At 49.9% G+C, this 23,057-nt stretch overlaps 1 protein-coding gene and 1 long non-coding RNA gene across 2 annotated transcripts in view; one reads left to right on the top strand and one right to left on the bottom strand.

The window, feature by feature from the left end:
* The window catches only part of CUX1 (cut like homeobox 1), a 355,101-nt gene that overhangs the window by 182,207 nt on the left and 149,837 nt on the right, over positions 1-23,057 (bottom strand). Inside the window, exon 3 of the mRNA XM_077777955.1 lies at positions 12,077-12,124. Within this exon, the coding sequence (XP_077634081.1) occupies positions 12,077-12,124 (48 nt within the window). The remainder of the gene's footprint in view (positions 1-12,076; positions 12,125-23,057) is intronic.
* On the top strand, positions 13,447-22,025 carry LOC144242902 (uncharacterized). The gene is made up of 2 exons (XR_013338484.1): positions 13,447-13,584; positions 21,275-22,025. It is a non-coding gene; the product is annotated as an uncharacterized LOC144242902 (long non-coding RNA).

The following is a 23,057-nucleotide window of genomic DNA, read 5'->3' as shown; positions in this document are numbered from 1 at the left end:
GCATTTTCCTCTCTTATTCTAGAGCTCTTTGACTGTCCCTTTTTCCATGTCAGCTCAGTTCATCCGAGTTCAACCAATGCTTCCCGGGGACCCGCCATGTGCCAGGCTCGGAGAGACCAGAACATCCAAGTCCTTTTTCAGGAGCAAGGTCTGCTGGTGAAGCCTGCGGAGGGGCCCCGAGTTCGTGGGGCAGTGGGTGCTGTCTACGGGCCTCCGGCAGAGACAGATGAGAGCTGAGGAGGGCCCACCATACGCGGGTCCGCTCTGGAAACATCCAAGACTCGACCGATGGTTGCCGAGAGGATGTTAAAAATAATTATCCACTGAAAATATTAGATTTGCTCTGGATTGTTCATTACATACAATGGCTTAATAGGACTTTTATTGAATAGCTGCAGAGCTCTGGGCCGAAATCAATTTGCCATACACTCGGAGTTTTGATGTATGCTGTTGACTTCCACAACACAGAGCAATTTGTAATAGCTTTGGCTCACTGTTGTTTTCAAAGCTCCTGCTACATCACAAGCATTTATTTCTGACCACAAAATTACATTTATTCAACAGAAAGCAGCTCCGGGTCTTTAAGAGGTTAACTTCTGGAGTGCTTGGCGGCGGTCCAGCCCCGGCGGAGGGGCGGCGCTGGCGCAGAGGCCCGCGCGGTGGCGGCAGCGCCGGGCGGGCGGCCGTGATTAATGGTCTGCTGAGTGCGCCCCTTTCCACATGCACACAGCTCGCTCCCCTGCTTCCATAGATCACGGGCTTAGCCTCAACATATCTGACTGAAATTGAATTTGGCTTCTCTCTCAACCGTTCATTTCCTATGTTAGGCAAGGTTATATCCTTTTCTGCATGAGCAGAACCAAACCAGCTGCAGCTTCGGAGGGGAAAATGTGTTTTCAATTAGGAAGCTGGCCTGCATATTGAACCACAGCCCCGCTGCTCCCCTAATTGAGCCGTCATGGAGGGAGCCTCAAGGAAGACACCGTGTGCCCCAGGCCTTCGGACTGCGCTGTGAGGTAATTAAAACACTGTCGCCGTCACCACCATGGCCACAGCCACCGACGCACGTGAAAAGGCCTACAAGTCTGACAATGGCCACGTGGGGTGAGAAACAAGTTCCCCCCGGGGGAAAGGGGACAGCCAGAGCCCGCCAGTGTCCTTGGGGGTGCCTGGGGTGTTCCACGCTCACCTCTTGGGGACACCAGGTCCTAACTCACAGATGGCCCTGCTGCCTCCTGGAGAGGAGAAGCGGCCTTGCTGTTCCTGTGGGTCCCTTAGGAAGCTGGCGGGGAGCCTGGCGCATGGCCCTCGAGGAGTACTTAGTAACCGGGGAGGACACGGGAGGGTGAGGAATTCAGCAGAGATGTCTTTCTAAGCCAGGCCAGCAGGGAAAGGAAGAGGGTATGAAGTCGAAGAGAAGGTGCAGGCCCTCGAAGGAAAAAGGTAGGAACTCAGGCTGGGACGGCAGGAAAAGGAACGAAGAACGCAGACGCTCAAGTCTTCGAGGATGGATGTGGTCTAGGTGAGGAACCGCGGAAAGTTCTAACAGCCGAGGCCGTGACTTTAGGAGAAGGCCAGAGGCGGGAAACCACAATGGCATGTTTGGGGACAGGAGACAGACCAGTCTGGCCAGAGCAGAAGCCAGGGACCGAAAGCCTGGCAAGACTGAAAGCCGAATCATGGAGCCCCCTACCTGCCAGTGTCAGGTGCTCAAGCGGGCAGAGCCACAGAATGCTGGCCTACAGAGAAAGCGTACGTGCGGGGAGCCAAGCCCGTGGTGCCAGCAGGTGGCTGCGCAGGAGACCCGGCCGTGGACTTCATCAAATTCCAGCGTCTCAGGCCCTGCCCTGGGCAGCTGAATCGGAACTTCGGGGTGGGAGGAGCCCAGGAAGCAGAAGTTTTGGGAACACGCGGGTGAGTCTCATGCAGGTTGCTGGTCCCTCCGAGGACCAACCTGAGGACCCCGAAGTCTGGTCCAACTTTCTGACAGAATCCTGCCCACGACACTCAGTGCCGCACTTGCTAAGTGTAGGCATGACAGGGCCCTGAAGGATGAACGGGTAAGAGCTGACCACCTCCCTGACCTTGGTCCTCTGGCCCTGTGACGGGAAACACTCTCTCTTAGATGACAGCTCGTTCCATTTTTGAGCAGCTCTAACTGCTGACAAATGTCCTCTTCTGTTCTGCTGATGAGAGTCAACCCAAGTGTTAGTCCACTGAGTCATAGTGGACTTCAGAGCTACGGGGCTTCTTGCTGACTATCTTGCTCACCCACTCAGTTTACAGACAAGCAAAGTCAGGCGGAAGGAGGCCTGGGAGCTGTCCGAGGTCACAGGAGAGTGAGCGGCAGTGCCCGGGGCCAGCTCCCAGGTCCTTCCAACTCCCTGTGAAACGTTCTTTGGAATAAGGTACTTGGACGTCCTGGCTTTATTTAGACACGGCCTTTAGCTCCGAACACTTAAGTACGAAACAGGGCAACAGACACTGGCCTAGAGAGTGTCCTAAGCTCTGAGTTCCTCTGAACGAATTCAATGAATATTCACCCACCGTTAATCCATTTCATCTCCAGGTTGATTACAATCTGCCAAATGGTTTGCAAGTGTGTTCAGGGGCATCTGAATACTCTGGCCTGCCTTCCTCCCTCGTTCCCAACACCCACTGCCCTTATCGAAAACTGGGGAGGGTGACTGAGATGATGGAGGGCAGAAGGTGTCCCCTCCCCGTTCCCCGAGCAGTATAACAGTCCCAAAATGGGTCCGGGCCCTGCCAGGATCACCCGTGCGACTCTGGGTGGGCACTTTGTCTCTCTGGGCATGGCTTTGCCATCTGTGAAATAAGGACACTGCTGCCCCTCAGCCTCATGCATCCAATAGACACCTACTGTGTGCTTGCTAGGGCCAGGCAGGGTCTACAAGAGGCCAGGCAGACACAGAAAGTCCAGAGAGAGTCGTAGACACAGACAAACCCACGAAGACAATGAGAAAAGCACTCTGGACCAAGGGACAAGTGCTACAAGAGGAAGGGTGAGAACGTCCTGGTTGGCACTGGCGGTCAGAGACCTCTAGACGGCATGACATCTGAAGCGAGCACCAAAAAGGGAGGAAGAGGGGGCCGGGCGGAGGGCGGGCCGTAGGCAGGCCGGGCACCCTGAGGCTGAGGTCGGGGTTCTGTGTTTGCCTCAAGGGCACTGGAGCTACAGAAGGGCAGTAAGCAGAAAGTGACGCGCTCCCGGCAGACGGGCGAAGGTGGGGGTGGAGCGGGCAGGGGCTGGAACAGAGACCAGTGGTCTCGGTGACAAGCAACGGCTTCGGACGGGCTGTGGGTAGTAGGGAGGGCAAGATGCGGGCAGAGGAGGACACTGGGAGGAAGGATGGTGAGTGGGGCGGATGGGAGGGAGTGGACGTCTTAGATTTCTGGCCAAGGCTGCCAAGCAAACTGCAGAGCCGTCCTCGAGGAGGGAAGGGGGCAGCGGGAGACCCCAGCAGGTATGGGAGCGATACACAAGGGGGCTGTGGGCTCAGAGTCTTTTCCTACAGAATACCTAAGTGGTTAAGGTGCAGGAGGCAGTCTCGTGAGCCTGGAGCACAAAGCAGAAGACCGAGTTAGAGAGAGACATGTGAGTTTCCAGCGGACAGGTCCCGGGAGATTATATAGCACAGGACGCTATCACTCAGAGGTCTGAATGCAAAGGAGCTGCCCGAGAAGACTAAAAATCAATAGCCAGAGAAGTAGACGGAAAATCCGGAAGACAGAATATCAGGGGATGTCAAAAGAAGGGAACACATGGAGAGGAACTGCAAGGGGACCCGCGTGTCCCTGACGTGATGAGACAGTCGAGGACTACAGGGGTCCAGGGAGAGGGGACAGACTCCAGACAGGGGTGGGTCCAAGAGCAATGGGCATACACGGGGGTGGAGACAGCTCTCTGGAGAAGTCTGGCCAACAAGTCTGGGAGACGGGGGTGCCTGGGGGGCTCAGTCGGTTAAGCACCTGACTCTTGATTTCGGCTCAGGTCACGATCTCACGGTTTATGAGAGTTGGAGCCCTGCATTGGGCTTCGCGTTCACAGTGCGGAGCCTGCTTGAGATACTCTCCCCCCCTCAACAGCCCCATCCCTGCTCGCACTCTCTGTCTCTCTCAAAATAAATAAACTTAAAAAAAAAAAAAGAAACAAAGAAGGAGACTTGGGGACAAGGAAGCCACTCGCCCACTTAATCTCAAGATGGAACATACTAGTGCTTACAGAATGCAGATGAGCAGAGACTGAAGACCCAGGACGGGGTTCCCTGCAGGGCTGTGGCTCCTGAGAGGGCAAGAGGGGAGGGCTCCAGAGCCCACATGGAGGGACTGGCATGTGAGGAAGGGGCGGAGCCTTCCCAGTGCTGTGAAAACGGGGTGAGTGCATGCTAGGAAAGCACCCAGCACCCAGCACTTGGCCTTGCTTGGGGTCCCACAAATGTCATTCTGAACACTATTCACAGCTGCGCTTTCCCCCTCGGCCTTCCCAGGTGCACGGCCTCCCCAGAAGCAACCACTTGCCAGGAGAGGAAAATTCATCGTGGTCGAATTGCAAAGGGAAGGGAGGGTACTTGGTTCTTCCCGTGCAAAAATATAATCATGTAGCTACCGCCTTCTGAGGGCGATTATTTTGTTTCCGAAAAAACAGCTCACACTTATAAAAGAATACATCAGGTATAATTAACAAAACGAGCACCTGGGGGTAGGGACGCTTCTGTGACCTTTGAAACGTCGTCTATGCCTGGCTCTGATAACCTCTATTCTGAATTTCCTGTTTAACTCTTCCTTTATAGTTTCCTTATGTCATAAACATACACACGGACCCCTAAACGGCGTCGGCGCGGTAGTGCACGTTTCCAAGCCGTGAATTCTCCCTTGCTGGGCTGTACTCCATCACATGAATGTACTGCGCTTTACGTAATTCCTTCTACTGCTGCTGGAAAGTGGGTTGTATCTGCCTGCTTACTCATTGCAAACACTCGTGAACTTGCTTCCTGGGGCCCACGTTTCAGCTCATTTAGGACATATTCTTAGGAGTGGAATTGCTGCGTCAAGGTGAATGTGCTTCATAAGCTTCAGTATCTGACGGCAGACTGGTCTGCAGAACGGCTACCAATTTACACTCCCATCTCTATCTTGAGTTTTGGAGTTTGGCCAACCTGGCAGATAGGAGAATGCTGCGATTAAATCCTTTGAATTTGCGTTTCCCCGTTTACGAGGCTGGGCATCTTTTCCTATACTTAGTGACCATTCTCATTTTCTCCTCTGAGGATGCTGTTCATGGCTTTTGCCCCCTTTTCTTAGGTCTTTTTCTTACTAATAGGCAAAATTTTTAAATGTTCTCTGAATACTAATCCTTTGCTATCTATGTGTGTGGGAGTTGCCTCCTCTTGGTTTGTGACTCAAGGCCAAGGGTCCCCCCTCCCCCACCCATGACCTGTCCACAGTCTGGCCCCAGGGAGAGCACTGTTTGTGTCACAGACACTTGGTCTTTACTATGAAAAAGATTCAGTTGAGTCTGAATCTTTATTACAAGTTTCCAACAGATATCGTAAAATGTCTTCAGAAAGGGGGAACATTTCCCTACACGGTTTGTGGGTTCGAGCCGGTGTGGATGGCTCAGAGCCAGGTGCCTGCTTCAGATTCTGTGTCTCCTTCTCTTTCTGCCCTCCCCCACTCATTCTCTCTCTCTTAAAAATAAACAAACATTAAAAAATTAAAAACTGACAAACTTTTATACTAAAATTTTATTTATTTACTTACTGTTTATTTTTTTAATGGTGAAAGACCAGGTGTTGTCTCTTTTATTTTTTTCTTTCATAGTTTATTTAGACTAAAATTTTAATGTGGTTAAATATAACAATTTCTTCCTTTATGGTTTCTTATTTAACAAATCCTTCCCAACGCAGTCATCATAATCTGTATTTTCTTCCAAAAGGTGTAAAGTGTTGCCTTAAGTCTTCATCTGTATTTTGCATATGGTGTGAGGTACGGATCCAATCTCAATTCCAAAAAGGTAACCAATTGTTGGGGGACCATTACTGGGAAATCTACCCTTTCCTCACCAATCTACAGTCCCAGCTCTGCAATACTTAAGCTTCTATGTATCCAGATGCCAGTTCCTGATCTTTTATTGTGAATCGTTACTACACTTATGTTTACACCTGTGCTAATCACTGTAGCTTTTATCATCTGGCAGGGCAAAGCCTCCATTTTGTTCTTTTTTTAAAAAAATGTTTATTGATTTTTGAGAGAGAGAGAGAGAGAGAGGTGGGGGGCAGGGAGAGAGAGAGACAGAGGATCTGAAGCAGGCTCCATGCTGACGGCAGACAGCCCGATGCCAGGCTTGAGCTCATGAACCGTGAGATCATGACCTGAGCTGAAGTCAGGCGCTTAACCGACTGAGCCACCCAGGCGGCACACCTTGTTCTTATTTAATACTACCGTCACCATTACTGATCCCTTGCTCTTCCTTATCGCTTCTGGGATCAGTTTTTCAAGTTTTCTGAAAAATGCTATTGGACCTTTGATTGGAATTACAATGACTCCCTCTAATCGACTTGAGGGAAATTGATTATCTTTAATAATAGTGGGAATTTCTATCCTTGAGTACTTTCTCTCTTTCCATTTAAGTCCTCTTTAATGTCTTTTAATATAAATGATCTACTTCTCTCCAGGAAGAGTTAACTCCTATGCACTATTATCTTCATTTCTAGGTAGTCTTTATTTTTTGTTGCTAACTCTAGTTGTATCCTTTCTCAGTTTGCTGTCGATGTAGAAGTATGTTGTTACTTTTGCATATTAATTTTGCATTTAGCAACGTTGTTTAACAATTGAGGCTCACTTGGAAAATGACAGTTTTGTTCCTTGTGTGACAATACTGGATCCTTTTCTTGTCTTCCATGCCAGCTAAGACTTCCAGTACAATGTTAAATAAAAGTAGCAATAGTATGCTTTCTTTTCTTGCTCCCAATTTCTAAGGGAATTTTTTTAATATCAGAGCTTAATGATTGACATAGGCTTTTGGCAAAAACTTTTCCCCAGATTAAAGACGTTCTCCTTTATACAGTTGACTGGTAGTTTTTTTTCTTTTTTTACATCATGAATCGATGCTGAATTTTATCAAATTCTTTTCCTGTAACTATTAACATGATTTTTTCTTTGAGCTGCTAATGACATTAATATACATTACTAAATTTTTCTAACATTAAACCAAACAGCATTCTTGAGATACACAGAGCTCAACGGATTCCATTGGTGAATACGCTTTTAAGGGCTTCTGGATATCTATTTACAAATACAATGGACTTTGATTTTCCTTTTCTTGTACTATTCTTTATTGGTTTGGGTATCAAGGTGACGCTAGCTTCACAAAAAAAGTTAGGAAGTGTTCTTTTTGTAGTTTCTAAAGGAGCCTGCAAAAGATTAGAATGTGTCTGTTTTATGAGGGATGGACAGGACTCTCCCTAAAAGCGCCCACACCTGATGGAAATACTGCTGTAATAGTTATAGGGCTACTCAAGGTTTCTTGTTTTGTTTTATTTATTTCTAGGAGAGAGAGAGAGAGACAGTGTGAGCAGGGGAGGGTCAGAGAGAGAGGGAGTCACAGACTGAAACAGGCTCCAGGCTCTGAGCCGGCAGTCAGCACAGAGCCCGACGCGGGGCTCGAACCCACGAACCGCGAGATCATGACCTAAGCGAAAGTCGGACGCTTAACCGACTAAGCCACCCAGGCGCCCCAGGCTACTCAAGGTTTCTATTTCTTTGATCAGCTTTGGTGCATTCTAGTATTCCAGAAATGTGTCCATTTGGTCAAGGTTTTAAAATGTTATTGGCACGAAATTGATTGTAATATTCCCTTACTGTCTTTTGAATTATCTGCTACAGCTGCAACAGTATCCCTGTTTCCATCACTAACCTTTTCTTTCTTGATTAGGAAGAAAGGTGGGTTGTCTACTGTAGTAGCCTCTTTGGGCTGTTTTTCCCTTTGGTCATTTCCTCTTATTATTATTATTATTATTATATTTTTATTATTATTTATATTTGTTATTTCCTTCTTCCTGTTTTCTTTGAGTTTATTCTATTGTACTTTTCTAACTTTTTAAGCTGGGCACTGAGATCATAAATTTTCAGTCTTTCATTTCCTCTCTGATGTAAGTACCTAAGTTATTTCCTAGGAAGATTTTCTTCTCTGAGAACACTGAGCTTAAGCAAGAGGAGTTAGGGTCTAAGGCAACTGCTTCCCCACTCAAACTTTTATATACGAGGACCCCCATCAGGGAGCAAAGCAAGGGGAAGGGGAGACAAGTTACGAGACTTCACACTTTCCTAAAGACTGGGTCACTTCACCGAAGGGACTGTCTGAAATTACGAGACTAAAATAAGTCTTAAACTGGATCGACCATCTAAGTTATTCCCCTTCCCAACACTGATCTGTAGGCCAGGCTCGTGAAACACACAAATTAAGGTATAGCAGTCAATCAGTTAGTCAAATTTCAGGGCGTTAAATGTGAGGACTTTGTTATAATAACTTTGAGTTACCATTACGACCCATAGTATTCCCTATTACTCAATCAGCTGTATAAATACAGTTATTTACTAGTTTCTTTTTCCTTTTCTTTTTTTTAAGTTTATTCATTCATTTTGAGAGAAAGGGAGAATGTACCAGGGAGAGGCAGGGGAGGGCGGAAGAGAGAGGAGAGAGAATCCCAAGGAGGCTCTGGGCCGTCAGTGTGGAGCCCAACATGGGGCTCGATCCCACAAACCGTGAGATCATGACCTGAGCCAAAATCAAGAGTTGGACGCTTTACTGAGCCACCCAGGTGCCCCCAGTTTCTTTTAAAGGTATTTTCCAAACAGCCTTTCTGGCGTCCCTTTCTCCTAATTAATACAACACAACCTGCTGAGGGGATGGAGACAAAATGTTTTAAAAACCACCTCCGAAGGAACCTCACGGGCTCATTTATTCCATAGCCATTTTTGAGAGCCTTAAAACTTTTCAGTTCCTGCTGTGCCTGGCACTGGGAAACAGCAACCCACGAGCCCAGGCGCACATTTCACAGGCTAACGAGAACAAGACAAAGGTTCAGGCGTTGCTTAGGCATGACGCCAAATGTGTCACAAGCCGTGTGGGTGCAAGGGGAGCGCATGGTAAAGGGGCCTGGCCTGTCATTTGGGGCTCGGGAAACACCTTCCTTAAGGAAGTGGCGCCCACACTGAAGGGAGGCAGCAGGCACGGAAGCAGTCCGGCCCGTGCCAAGGCCCGGAGGCTGGCAAGGATGCCCCAAGCTCCAGGGCCTGACGGGAACTCAGAATGGTGGGTACCCAGCAATCAGGAGTGAGAAGGCTCTAGAAAGACAAGTGGCTGCCCCAGCATGCGGGTCTCATCAGCCACGGGAAGGAAGGTGCCCGATTTACACTGAGAACCACCAGGAAGCGCTGTAGGGGGTGCACGGTACCCAGCCAAGCTAACAGCTCCCAGGATGGTCCAATGCATTACGGATGCGCGAATTTCTTGCTGTCTGAACACTTTATCTCGTTCTTTGTTTTTGCTTTTTTTTCTTTTGGGGCTCTCCAACAGCGAAGTCATCTACACAAATTCAAAGGCAAAGAACGTTTTCTCACCGACACCATACGCGGGTCCAGGGGAAACTCCAGCACTTGGGGATAAACTCAAAGAATGTGTCCAATGAATAAACCTGCGTGCGGTGGACACTGACAAAGGATACGAAAGAAGCCTCTGACTGGAGAAGGCGGTTCTTTAGAAACACAAGCCGGTGGGTCTCGCCCCATCGAAGCACCAGGACCCGCTGCCCTCCGGCCTTTCTCCTCAGAAAACTGACCTTGCATGTGCGGTCCCCGTCCATAGCTGCCCTCTATCAGGCAAGTTCTTTCTTCAGAAACAAGTAGGATTTAGCCCTTTCTGCTCAAATTAGCTTACTAGAAAGCACAGATTATTTCATATAAACAGAGCAATTAGCAGAGGCTTGGTAAATATTAGCAGTGCTATAAAAATGTTTATTTTTCCAATAGCCTTTTAAAAAACAGGCAGATAAGAAATCTGGATGTCTCTCAGGCATTTCAAAGTTAATATATCCAGAACCACAGCCATTACCCCATTCAGAATGTGGGGTGATCTGTAATAAGTGTGTTAAATTCTCTTTAAGAAAAATTTTTTTAATGTTGGTTTTATTTTTGAGAAAGAGTGAGTGACAGCCAGGAGAAGGAAGGGGCAGAGAGAGAGGGAGACGCAGAATCTTCAGGCTCCAGGCTCTCCAGGCTCTGAGCTGTCCCGATGCGGGACTTGAACTCACGAACCCCAAGATCATGACCTGAGCTGAAGTCAGATGCTTAACCGACTGAGCCACCCAGGCGCCCTAAGTGTGTTAAACTCTTAAAAGTCATGTATGTATGTATGTATTTGTAAGTATATGTGTATATGTATCTGATGTACCCACACACACACACGCACACGCACACACACCCATCCCCAAGTGCAATGCATGAACCTGACCGAACTCCAGGTCAGGGGCAGGGCAGTTATAAAAGACATTTTGGGAACAGCTGATTTGGTTTGGGATTGATTTGGGACCAAATGTGAGGTATCATGGAGTGTTACTTTCCCGCGTGTGTTGCTCAGGGTTACTGTGCTAATACCCAGGAAAAACCTCACGTTTAGGAGACACGAGCATGCGTGTTTTTAGGGGCACAGAGCCGGGCTATCTGCAAGCTCGCTTTCAAATGTTGAGCCGAAGGGCAGGGGGAGTAAATGGGGCAAAACGGCAGCAAGCGCCAGCCTTTCCATTTTTAGGCAGGTTTGGAATTTTTCAGCAAGCAAGAAAACCAGGCAGACACCCCAAAACTGAGCTGCTGCGGCTGCAGAAACACTCGCCGCTGGGCCCCATGAAAGCTGCTGAACAGGTAAGGGGAGAGATCAGATCGATGCAAATCTGAGGAAAGGCAGTTTTTGTCTTTCCAGCCCGGGGACAGTGCTATCCCCTGAGCCTCAGGGAGCCGAGCCCGGAGACAATGAGCGGAGACGGGGCCTCGGCTGTGTCCCTCCCACCGAGACCTTTGGCGCCCGCTGCCTACCGCACGGCTCCCCTGCCCTCTGCTGTCACCTGAGGAATCCACCCAGTGGCAGGCCACCCGCCCCCCCCCATGCCCTTAACACCTGAACCTGCCATCTCACTCACGCAGGTCCCGCCCCCTTGTTCTCTAGGCCTCAGGAAGTTGCAACAAAATAGAATCCCCAAGATCCTACCAATCTGGGTTCTTTGGAGGGCTTTGCACAGTCTTGTCCCCTCTGCTCAGTATTATTCCTGCTGCCATCACTCCAACGGGAGCAGCGAAAAGCCGGGAACGGGAAACTCCAGAACCAGGACAAAACTCCTGGCGCTCTAAGATTCACCAAGACCACACAAAGGGCTGAGAAGGGGCTGGCGCGTCCCCCACCGCAGCCACTCGCATCTGTAAGGACCGGCCGCCATCTTGCCCAACGGCACGGTCCCTCTCTGAAAGGACCCAATAGAAAGCCCTTCCTTATACCGAGTCCAAACTGACTCCTCACGGCTTTGCCTGCTGTTCTTTGTTTCAAGCCTCCAGCAAGTGCGATCCCTCTTCCCTCAGGAGCTGGGCGTGAAAGCCCCGCACTGCCCACAGCATCCTTCCCACCCGGGAGGCCTCCTGGCGGCCACAGCCCCAGGCTCACTTGGAACTGCGGGGCCTGAGGACGCGTGGGCTCCCAAAGGCTGCAGTGTGGACAAACTCAGTCCGCTATGGGAAGTGCAAGCGTGCAGGCCGCCTCACCCCTGAATCCACCACACCTTCCTCCATTGCAGATGCGGCTTCGCTTTCCACCTGGGCTTTAACTGAGAACCCAGTGGAAACATCAGATGGGGAACCACAAGACTCACATGACGTTGAGTGAGTGCAGCTGGGAAGGCTCTGTCTGGGCCAGCCCCTTCTATCAATGGCATTGACTTAACGAGAATAAAAAGAAAGGACAATGAACTATACGAAGGGCGGCTCAGGGTATAAAATAAACATAAACGCTTACCTCCCCCTGGAAGCTCTTCAGCAGTGGGGCTACCTGCTTGCGCAAATCCTGGAGCAAGAGGGGCGCGTCAGGAAACAGCCATTGCAGAGGGAAAAAGAGAAGGGAAACATTCGTTAAGGCCTCCCATCAAAACAGCTTTGAATTCACTGATGACTGTCATTAGATAAAGCAATCTTGGAACCTCCCCCGTCCGTTTCCTTCATTGGAAGGACATAAATCACGCCGACCGGCGCGCCGTCGTCTAAATGAACTTCCTTGAGAATGCCATTAGATTTTATTTCTACCCCGTCCAGGTTATAGACACCTCATTCCCATTGTGCTAGGGACGCGGGGTTTTGCTCGTATCGGTCTGAGATAATGTGCTTAGCATAAAACAGGAGTTATAATGTAGATCTGACCTGCTGGTGTCTGAAAAGGATCTGGGGCCACCATCTTGCATTTTAGCTATTACCTTAGAGCTCTGTCATTCACTAGGAGACACCTGTGTTTTGAAGCCATGTCTGATGTGGTCCGTGGAAATTCCATACCAAACCACCAGCCCACACTTTAAGACAAAGGAACATCCCAGAGGCAAGTCAGTATGAATCTCCTTGAGAACATTCTCTCTGAGATGAATAATTGGCTGACGCACAACGTAGTGATCACAGTCACACTGCTGTATTGTAAACTTCAAAGCTGCGGGAAGATGAGCGCTGAACTGTTCTCAACACAAAAAAGACATGACAATCATGTGGTGTGATAAAGGTGATAGCTAACGCTATTGCAGCAACCACATGGCAACGTATAAAAGTGCCGAACCAACGCACTGGACACCTCCAATTCCCACGATGTTATGTCAATTGTATTGACAAATAAATGACACGAGGCACTGATATCTGGGGTGTTTACTGAGCACGATCTATGCACCAGATCAGATTTATTAAGTCTGGGCCAAAGCCAGGTATCTAGGCACTTCCAGCTTCCAAGCCTTATGCACACGCCAACGGACATGGACTCGTACTGTAAGGACTGGACTCGTGCCAATGAACCCATAACGCAAGAGAAGGTCAAGTATTGTCAGGAGCCCCAGTGCTACGGGAAAACATAGAGGATGGAAAAATTCAGGTTAAGGGAGGTGAGGAGCAGTTTCACAGAAGAAGTGGCATCTGGGCTGGGAAGGCAGGCAGGGTTTTAATGAGTCAGCTCTCAATATGGCCGTCTGGGTGCATGCCACTCCTAAGCCACTGAGACGGGCCGCCATCGAATACACGAGTGCTACCGGGCAAAGGAAGAGTCTGGATGTTAGTCCACAGCTCCTAGATCAGAACCAGGCCCGGAAGATGGAAGGCAGAAGGCAGAGCCCGGATTCCAAATTCTGGCCCAGCCACTCCCCATCTCTTGGAGCTCCGGATGCCGGTCTACCTCCTGAAGCCCAGTTTTTCCATCTCCCTGTGCTCAAGGGTCAGAGTGTCTTCCCCAAAGAGGGGATCAAGTGTAATCCACATCGGTAGTACTGCTCCTGACACACTGTAAGTACTTAATAGTACGAACAACTTTTATTCTTAGGAGTATCGTCACCATTACCATTCAGGGAAAAGCTTTCTAGCAAACTTAGTTATCCTCAATCGATCTGAGTGCATACAAGACAGCCTTCTCTGGTATCAGGATTTTCAAGCATCACTTGAAGGTGGATGAGAAGGGAATTCATGCATCCCAAGAGGGGTGGGGATGAGCGTCTGGCCTCTCCCACTCTGGGGTGCTGGGATTCTCTAAGGAGCCCTAGCCATGGGCCTGCTCAGCCCCCCGAGGTGAGCCATCCTTGTCAGCCGTGTGTACACAGGGGCACGTTGGACACCTGCTTGCTCCTCTGGTAACTGACCAACGGCATTCTGTGTTCTGTTAGCCAAGCACCTGAGTCAAAGGGCCCTTCCATCTTTAGCTCTGAACTCACCTCACTCATCGCCGAGCTGTGTGCTCTTAGGGAGAACAGATCCACGTATTTTGCGCTCTGGGGTCCTTGGTGGTTTTCCTCTGAACCAGGGCCCTCACCCGTTTTGGGTCATGAAGCCTTCTGATAATCTGAGGAAAGCTGGTGATGCTTTCCTCAGGGATACAACCGGCCGATAGTTCCACTGTGGCCTTCCTAAAGTCTCCCCCCGAGAGCCCAGGCCAGGACCCCTTGCTCTCGCCTGTGCCATCCAACAGGTAGCCACCAGCTATTTGTGCTGAACTGTAACTCAACTCAACTGAACTTAAAAAAATTCAGTTCCGGGGCGTCTGGGTGGCTCAGCCGGTTCAGCGTCCAACTTTGGCTCAGGTCATGAACTCACTTCCGTGAGGTCGAGCCCCATGTCCGGCTCTGTGCTGACCGCTTGGAGCCTGGAGCCTGCTTCAGATTCTGTCTCCCTCTCTCTCTGCCCCTCCCCTACTCACGCGGTCTCTCTCTCTCAGAAATAAACATTTAAAAAAAAATTCAGTTCCTCGGTTGCAGGAGCCACCTTGCAAGTGCTCGGTGCCAGAGGCCACAGATGTGGAGTACCTCCCTCAGGGCAGTCTGTGACACGGGGCTGTGCTGTTAGCTCTTGGCCGATGTAGCCAGCCCACGTTATGTGGGCTTGTAACCCTATCAAAGTATCTGATCAAGAAGTAGCACCGTTTCCCTTTTAATTACACATCTTCCTGTAAGTTGCATTCCTCCGGGTGACGCTGATATTTCCGTGCAGAAGTCCGTACTTCTGTTCCTCCCCCGCATCGCCCTCTATGTTCTTATGCCAAACTGGATGACCAAAACCAATCAGACTCTTTACCAGGCTCTTTGTAAATAAATGAGGCCATCTGTGCTAGACCCAGTAACGGCCCCCAGAGACACCCACGTCCGGAACCCCGGGACCCGTGGCTCCATTAGGTTATGTGGGAAAAGGGACTCAGCAGACGGGAGTGAGTGGGGGACCCTGAGCTGGGGAGATGTGCCTGGATGACCCAAGTGAGGCGGAGGCAGGAGGGAGGAAGGAGGGCGGGAGCCAGAGAGGTGTGATGGTGAAAGCGGGGGTCAGAATGACACAGGGGTGGAAGCTAAGAGGCGCAGGGTGCCTGGGAAGCTGCAGGCACCTGGAGAACGATTTTCCCTGGAGCTTCTGAGAGAACACAGAGCTGCCGACACCCGCCGTCAGCCCAGCGACACCTATTTTGGCCTTCTGACCTCCGGCCCTGTTGCACGAGGAGTTTCTGCTGTTCTGAGCCAGTAAGTCTGCGGTGCAGCAACAGGAGACCCCGCCACTGCCCCATCTCACATGGCCAGTGTCCCTCTCTCAAGAGCACGGCACAGAGGACAAAAAGGATGAAGAACGAGGGGAGATCACCACTGGGTCCCAGGCAGGGTCAGGGGTAAAAGCCTATGTTGTGCCCACGAGGAACGGGCCACGCTTCTTTGGCAGAAACCTGCGACCACAGGTACTGACGCGGAGGTCTGGTGTGGACAGCTCGCTGTGGGCGGGCCACTGGGTGACACGGAGAGCGGGGTAGAGGCAGAGAGAGCCCGGGACTCCGGGCTGGTCCCCTTCCCTCCCCCGAGGGCCAGGACAGCTGGGCAGGACGGGTCCACAGCACTGCTCTGGTCACAAACTGCAGACACAGGACGATGAAAGGAGTGTGTCTGTTAGGTTTTCTAGAAAGGCTGACTTTGAGGAAGGCGACAGGCTAATGAGGTGCGGCTATAGTCTCCAGCGTGCTCACCAAGCAGCCTGATGCTAGGGTACGCATCCTAGCAGGTAAAGAAGAGCCGGTGAACTTTCCCGAAGCGGCGCCGGCACGCAAGCTCCGCCTCCACACACACGCAGCCAAGCTTCCTCTCAAAGGCCCCAAAGCCACGTTAATCTAACACGTACAAGCCAGATGGAAACAGTTCGGGGATGCGAACTTCAACGTGATGCTTATCTTATGCCCGTCGGTGGGAACCGTGGTCCCTCAAGGGCCCAGGCTTGGAACGGCCCTTGGCCTTGCGGGGAGCTATGGCTGATGGCTGAGCCCCCGCCCCCACCTGCAGGCAGTCTGGGGGCCCTGGGGGAGGACCGCGGGCCTGCTTTGCGGGTCCGACAGCTGGATCGTACCTGCTGGCCCTCGGACTCCAGAGAGGGGCTCCTAAGACTTTCAGCATGTCTAGATGTGGATACCGGAGAAGCCAGGCAGCCAGGCCTGCGTCTGTCACAGGCTGTGTTTCTTGTCGCTTCTCACTGTGAGTCATAAGGGCAGGAGTGATCCTAGGAGAGCATCCTCTTCCCTCGGAACCGAGGGCTGCTTGAGGGCAGGGAGTGGGGTTTAGTCCCTCCCACAGTCCCACATCCGCGTCTCCCTCACCAAGCGGGGCTGGATGATACTTTGCCAGGGAAATCTCCAGAAGGTTAGGGGCGCCCGGGTGGCTTAGTCGGTTAAGAGTCCGACTCTTGATTCTGGCTCAGGCCATGAGCTCACAGTTCGTGAGATCGAGCCCCATGTCAGGCCTGGCACTGACAGCGCAGAGCCTGCTTGGGATTCTCTCTCTCCCTCCCCTGCTCACACTCATTCTCTCTCAAAATAAATAAACACGGGGAAAAAAATAAAACACATGAAGAGCTTTAGGAAAAACATTACATATTCCCTCCATACACACACAGGTGGGACTTACATACTTCAAGTGAGCAACTAAAAAATCCCCCACTCCAATTTTACTTTTGGCAGTTTGAGAAGTCCCTTACCCCAGCCTACCACCTGCAAATGCTCCCTGCTTCAGTACTAAATGAAGGAGACACAGCCAAGGATGCTAGCTTCTGACCGCTGAGCCGCACCACTGTCGGTTAGCAACCGCATGACACGATTTACTGTCCTTTTAGAGCATGGCGCCCTTTGCTGTCTGGACAGTGCCATGCACTGCAGACATTGCTGCCCTGGTCCATGTGTCTACGTGCCCTTCTCTGCCACTGTGGACAGAAGAGCGGGGGGACCCGGCTAATGAAAATCATATTGGCATGAATTGAGAATTGGGATTTAACACAAAGATTTAAAAAAAAAAAAAACCTTAATAGTTTAGGGGCACCCACTTAATCCTGTGACAGGCTTTGCGGTGCCGTTTTCAATGTGCTTTGATTCTGTACCACTCATGGAGCAAAAGGCAACAGACATCTTAACATACAGACAGTGATGTCCTTGAGATTATTAGTATCGATGTCTGTTGGCAAAGCCAGAAACGGCGCATTTCAACCTTCTCTCCCTGGAGTACGTTCCAAATAATAAGCAATGTTTATCGAGACACGCTTCTAGGTGGAAAGGATTTTCGTTGTTCTCCACGCCATGGGTTCACAGCTCACTTTTTAGATCGGGAAGTTGAGTGGCAAAATGCGCTTGAGGGAATTTTCTGTGTCGTGACGATTCCTGGGGAAAACCGCTCTGATTTAAAAGCCCAAAACCAAACCAAAGTAAACTACCATGCGGCGCTCAGCTGCGCCACTTGTGAGGTACAAGTGGAAGACGTCCCAAAATGCGGTGTGCAGTGCTGGCTTTCTGCCCGTTCAGGGCACCTGGACAGTTTCTGGAAGGCTCTGTGCCCACTATGCAGCCTGGTATTCCCTCTAGCCCCTGACACCTCTACCATTCCCAGGGTCGGACACGTCACAGAATCTCGTACCACAGATTGGGAGCCGGTGGCCCCTTAGGTCTACCTCTGTGTCCAGGAGAGAATGGTGCCCAGGACACAGCTGTTTAGGCTTCGAAGGCCGAGCGGGTGAAGGGGGACAGCCTGGCTGTCATGGCTGAACAGAAAGAGGCTGTGAATCACAAACACGTCTTCTGTCATAAAATGGTTTCTATTTTCAAAATATTGTAGTCCTGATTTTTCAGGATGTTTTGCTCCACTATACAATGTCCCCTTCACTTCTGCTCTGCGGGAGTAACTCCTATGCACTTCTGTGAAACTACATTGTAAGACTCACAGCTGTCTGGCTGCATCCCTCAGGGGTACCTCATCCTCTGTGGTGGCGGCAGCTGAAGAGTGGGTCCTGTCTTCTCTGGGGACAACACGGCCTTCCCAGGAGTACTGGGCATGGGGGAGGGGTGGGCCAGTGGAGGTGCTGGGCCAGGTCACCTCTAGGGGGCTCGACCAGGGCCGTCACAGGATCTGTCAGGGTCCCAGCTGGTAGCAGCAGTGGCTGCCCTTGGGTGACTGGTTCAGAGCCACCTCGGCCCAGGGCTACTCGCCATTCTTCCCTCTCTGCTCAGTTCACGTTAAAAAAATTTTTTTTTGGATGTTTATTTTTATTTTTGAGAGAGACAGACAAGTGTGAGAGGGGGAAGGGTAGAGAGAGGGAGACATAGAATCTGAAGCAGGCTCCAGGGTCTGAGCTGTCAGCACAGAGCCCGACACGGGGCTCAAGCCCAAGAATAATGAGATCATGACCTGAGCTGAAGTCGGGCGCTTAACCAACTGAGCCACCCGGGCACCCCTATTTCGGTTTACATTTGCTTGCCGTGTTTGGATGGTGAAGGGTGGGAGGGGGGTTAACCCCTGATAGAAGTCAGGCTAAGGTAAGTGACTGGCTTGCACTGAAAACCCTAGAAATGCTTATGCATCAGGTGACTGCATGTTACACACCCATCTGGGGCTGAAAAAGTGATCTCCAAATGAGTTTACTAACCCCCTGCTGCCCCTTGCCTGCTCAGGCCTCCAAGGGAGAAAATTCTGACTTGAAAATGCTTTAGGTATATATTCAATATAGGGCAGAGTTCATAAAATGTGGTATCACCACACGTTAAGATATGCCACGATTTTACGCCACATCAAGGAAAAAAGTGTTGCTTATAAATCTGATGTCACTGGGGCCCCCGGGTGGCTCAGATGGTTAAGCGGCCGACTTTGGCTCAGGTCATAATCTCACGGTTTGTGGGTTCAGGCCCCACGTCGGGCTCTGTGCTGACAGCCTGCTCAGAGCCTGGAGCCTGCTTCAGATTCTGTGTCTCCCTCTCTCTCTGACCCTCCCCTGCTCACGCTGTCTCTCTCTCTCTCAGAAATAAAACATTAAAAAATTTAAAAAAATACATTGACACATAGTAAATACATTAGGTTAGATAAAAACTCTTCAGGTTAACAGAACCACAGCATTGCTGAGAAGCAATCAGAAACTGGGTGATTTTCTTTTTTCCAACCGAGATCCTCATCAGACCGAATGGAGAAAATAGGGTCTCTTTTCTATCTCTTAAAGCCAAAATGCTGAAGACAGACTATTCAAAAACACTGGGTTACAGATTCTTTCTTCTAAGGTCTTCGGGTTCTAACATATCCTGATGATGCCTGAATCATCCTCATCAGCAAATTTCGAAAACCCCACGTGGTGTACATACCACGCCAAAGGCTGGCCTTATGGATGGTCACAGAGCAGTCTGCATCTGTATCGATAAGCCATCGCTTCTACGAATAACACCTATAAGTCTTTGTCCAGTGTATTTTTTTAAGGTCCTGGTGGCACTAATGAAAGAATGGTAATTATCTGTAAAAGAAAAAGTGTTCTTGGCCCTTATTTCCCTGGACACCACTTAGATTTAAGGAATTTCTCCCTTACCGCGTACAGCAGAGCACAGCCCAGGGAGCACAGCCCAGGGACGTATACGGTCCGACGCACAGATTGTCGAGCTCAACTTAAAATACAGCTCAGTGAAGGGGGAAGTTCCTCTCTGGGCCGCGATTTTGAAACCCTGGCTTCCCAACTCATCATCGGAAGGTGAATCACGCAGCTATCGACAAAGCACCCTACTTTTGGTGACTTTTAGGGATGAACGCTACTCCCTCCCATCTTTGTGAGAGAAAAAGGTAATGTTAAATGGCATTTAAACCGAAGTGTTAAATAAAAAATATCTTTCTATACAACAGCAGACACTGTGTCCTGGCAATTTCTCAAAGATTGTAGTTCACAGATTTGAGAAAATTCCATTAGCTTTAATTATTTATCAGCAGTCAATTTAGATTACTGTTCTTGACCTATTTTTACAGCGTATGGGCCACCCAGCAATGAAATAAATGAATAGTCCTTTTCTACAGTGGCTGATTTTCTGAAATAATAGAAATCTAGTTTAAAGAAGGGAATGGAACCCCAAACATGTAATTACCTCAATATACAACCTTCCACGCTCCCTTTGTAGCTGGATAAAATGCACATTTTTGTGAGTTTTTTGGTTATTAAATGAGATTATCTTGAAAGGGATAAACTCACTCATGCTATAATTTCTTCCCATTTAAATTTCTTTGCTCCATTTAAAACATGTTCTGTATCTTGGCAAACAATCTCTAACACTGATGGATATGCCTTCAGCACTGTGCCTAATAAAACCGCGTAATGGGAAGGCCCAGCTCTGTGGAGCTGCAGGGGAGCGTCCGCGGGGCTCGATCGGAGGGGTCCTGGTGGGGAGCGCTGAGGGCCAGCGGCGGGTACAGGAAGGCGGAGGGGGCACCGCTGGGCCCCTGGCAAGAGCAGGTGGTGCTCTTCTTTCGGAAGCCTCTTTCGATGATGAGAAATGGCAGGTTTATCAGACTGGTCTGCTTGAACTTGGATTTAAGGTGATAAGGGCTAAGGACGGTGCCTAGATTCAACATGTTTGGGGAACGGCAGCCTCCCAAACATGGTTTCCAGTCCTGGGCAAGAGACGTGCCTGTTGCCGCCGGTATGTCAAGACTGCCTGAGGACCTGCTGGCGTCCCAGGAACCAGCCTGGCCGACCAGCCGCCTCTGAGCCCCGAAACCCTCCCCCAGCTCTTCTTGCGGCGTCCCCGAGCCTGAGGGCTTGGAGGCGCCGGCTGTCACAGCCTGGGCTGGCGCGTGCCCTGCCTGCGGCACAGGGACTGACTGCCAGGGCTTTTGGTGGCTGTGGGAAGAGGCCACCTGAGGTTTCTCCAGCCAGTACTCTAAACACCTCTGGTTTGGGGTGCCTGGGTGGCTCAGTCGGTTAAGCGTCTGACTTCAGCTCAGGTCATGATCTCATGGTTCGTGGGTTCAAGCCCCGTGTCAGGCTCTGTGCTGACAGCCAGCTCAAAGCCTGGAGCCTGCTTCATATTCCGTGTCTCCCTCTCTCTCTGACCCTCCCCTGCTCGTGCAGTCTCTCTCAGAAATGAATAAAAACATTAAAACAAAATTAAACACCTCTGGTTTGCCTGTAGGTCACTTCTGAATAAATGCTCATGTCTAAATCCTTTGTTTTATTTCAGAACTTTGAAAACGTTGCTGTGATTTGTTACATGTCTACACATCGCTGGGTTTTGAGTTCGTCAAAGTGAAGAACCTCGTTAAAAAACTATTCAAGCCTTTACAACATGCCACGAATGCGCTCATCACTGCCTCCAGGAGGTTTATATTCTGTGTGAGAGATGGACCGAGTCTAGGTCCCCAGCAGACAGTGGAAGGGCCGTGCACACCCCAAGTCTGCTCCTGGGGCCACGGACGGCGTGAGGCCTGTGGACTGAGTAAGAAAATGAGGAGATAGTCTTCTCAGACACATTATCAACACACTCACCTTTTATCGGATCATGTGCCAGGCAGGGGACCTGCCCCAGAGGTATCTTTGTGCCCCGGGGCTCTCTCCAAGGACCCAGGAGGCGTGACTCTACTTGGACACACATGCCCACCGTGTAATTTACACCAGGCCTCAGACCCTCTGGACATTTAGACAAAGGGGCTACTTGGGATTACAATGTAGGTTAACCCCTCAGTTTGGTGTTTCTACTTCTGGGAATTTATCCATAAGGATACCGCTGACGTAGGCTGAGATTTATGGACAAGAATGTTTAGCATGTCCTGTTTAGAAAAGAGAAAAATTAGAAATAATACAGATGCCAGCGGCCAGGGGTTACTTGTTAAATCTGAGTAAAGCGATACAGTGGCGTGTCGGTGCATCGGTGAAAGTATCTTTCAAAGGATAGTCAATACCATTAAATAATGCATTGCGATTTATTCACCAAATATTTGCTGGGTGTCTGTGACGGGCCCTCAGGCGCCGTTATAGGAGCTCCTTCAGCCATGAGCCAGGCCACCGGGTTCCTGCATCACCCAGGGCTGTTGTCCAGTGGGAGGGAGACACTAGTCAAACTGGTGCTGTGAAGGAGAATCCCGCGGCGCTGGGGCTAGGGGTGGGGGGCGGTGTCCTACAGGGCAAACCTGGCCTGGGACAGCAGGGGGCGCTCCTCTGAGAAAGGGGCACCAAGCCCAGATCTGTCGGGAGAGAAGCCACAGACTACAAATGGGTTTACAATACGACCCCCGAGTGTGTAAAAATGTATAAATGTACATATACATGTGTGTCTGGGGGGAAAAGGGTAAGAACTACATCGATGTGATGCAGTAAATGAATGGGATTACAGCTTAGCTGTCACTGCTTTGCCTTTCAATACCTCGTATCCTCTACACAGTAAAAACATTCTTTTGAAAATGGAAGATGGGGATCAAATAATAGTTTTAAAAGTACGAGGAATTTTCAAGGTTTACCCTCCGCCGCTCCTCAACAGCACAGTTTCCGGACACGGTGATGTCCCTGTGGCCAAGTGAGCGGCCAAGAGTCGTTCAGTGTATGCACAGCCCACGGAGAAAAAAACTACTATGCTGCTCACACATGGCCAAATTACACGTACTTCTCTAAGGAAAAATTATTTTCTAAGTGCAGTAAGTGTTAGCAGGAAATCTACAGATCTATCATTTGCTTTACATTTTTTCATGTACATAAAACACTCTGGTTTGCAGAAAACGGGGCTACGGAGCAGGATGTATGGCATGATCTTTACTATCTCAGGATATGTAATATTTATGAACAAAGACTGGAAAGATCTAGAAGCAACATGCTAACATTTACATCTAGGATTACGGGTGATTTATTACTTTCTGCTGTATGCAAATTTCCATAATCAACACTCATAAGTCACAGATCTCAGACAATATTGGGGAGACTTAAAACATCATCGCAAACCAACACGAGAGGGGCAGGGAGGGCCCACACCACCC

This window comes from Crocuta crocuta, unplaced genomic scaffold, assembly GCF_008692635.1.
Source record: "Crocuta crocuta isolate KB4526 unplaced genomic scaffold, BGI_CrCroc_1.0 scaffold217, whole genome shotgun sequence".
Lineage (NCBI taxonomy): Eukaryota > Metazoa > Chordata > Mammalia > Carnivora > Hyaenidae > Crocuta > Crocuta crocuta.
Note: the sequence above shows the minus strand (reverse complement) of the source record. Positions and strands in the feature narration are given on the sequence as shown.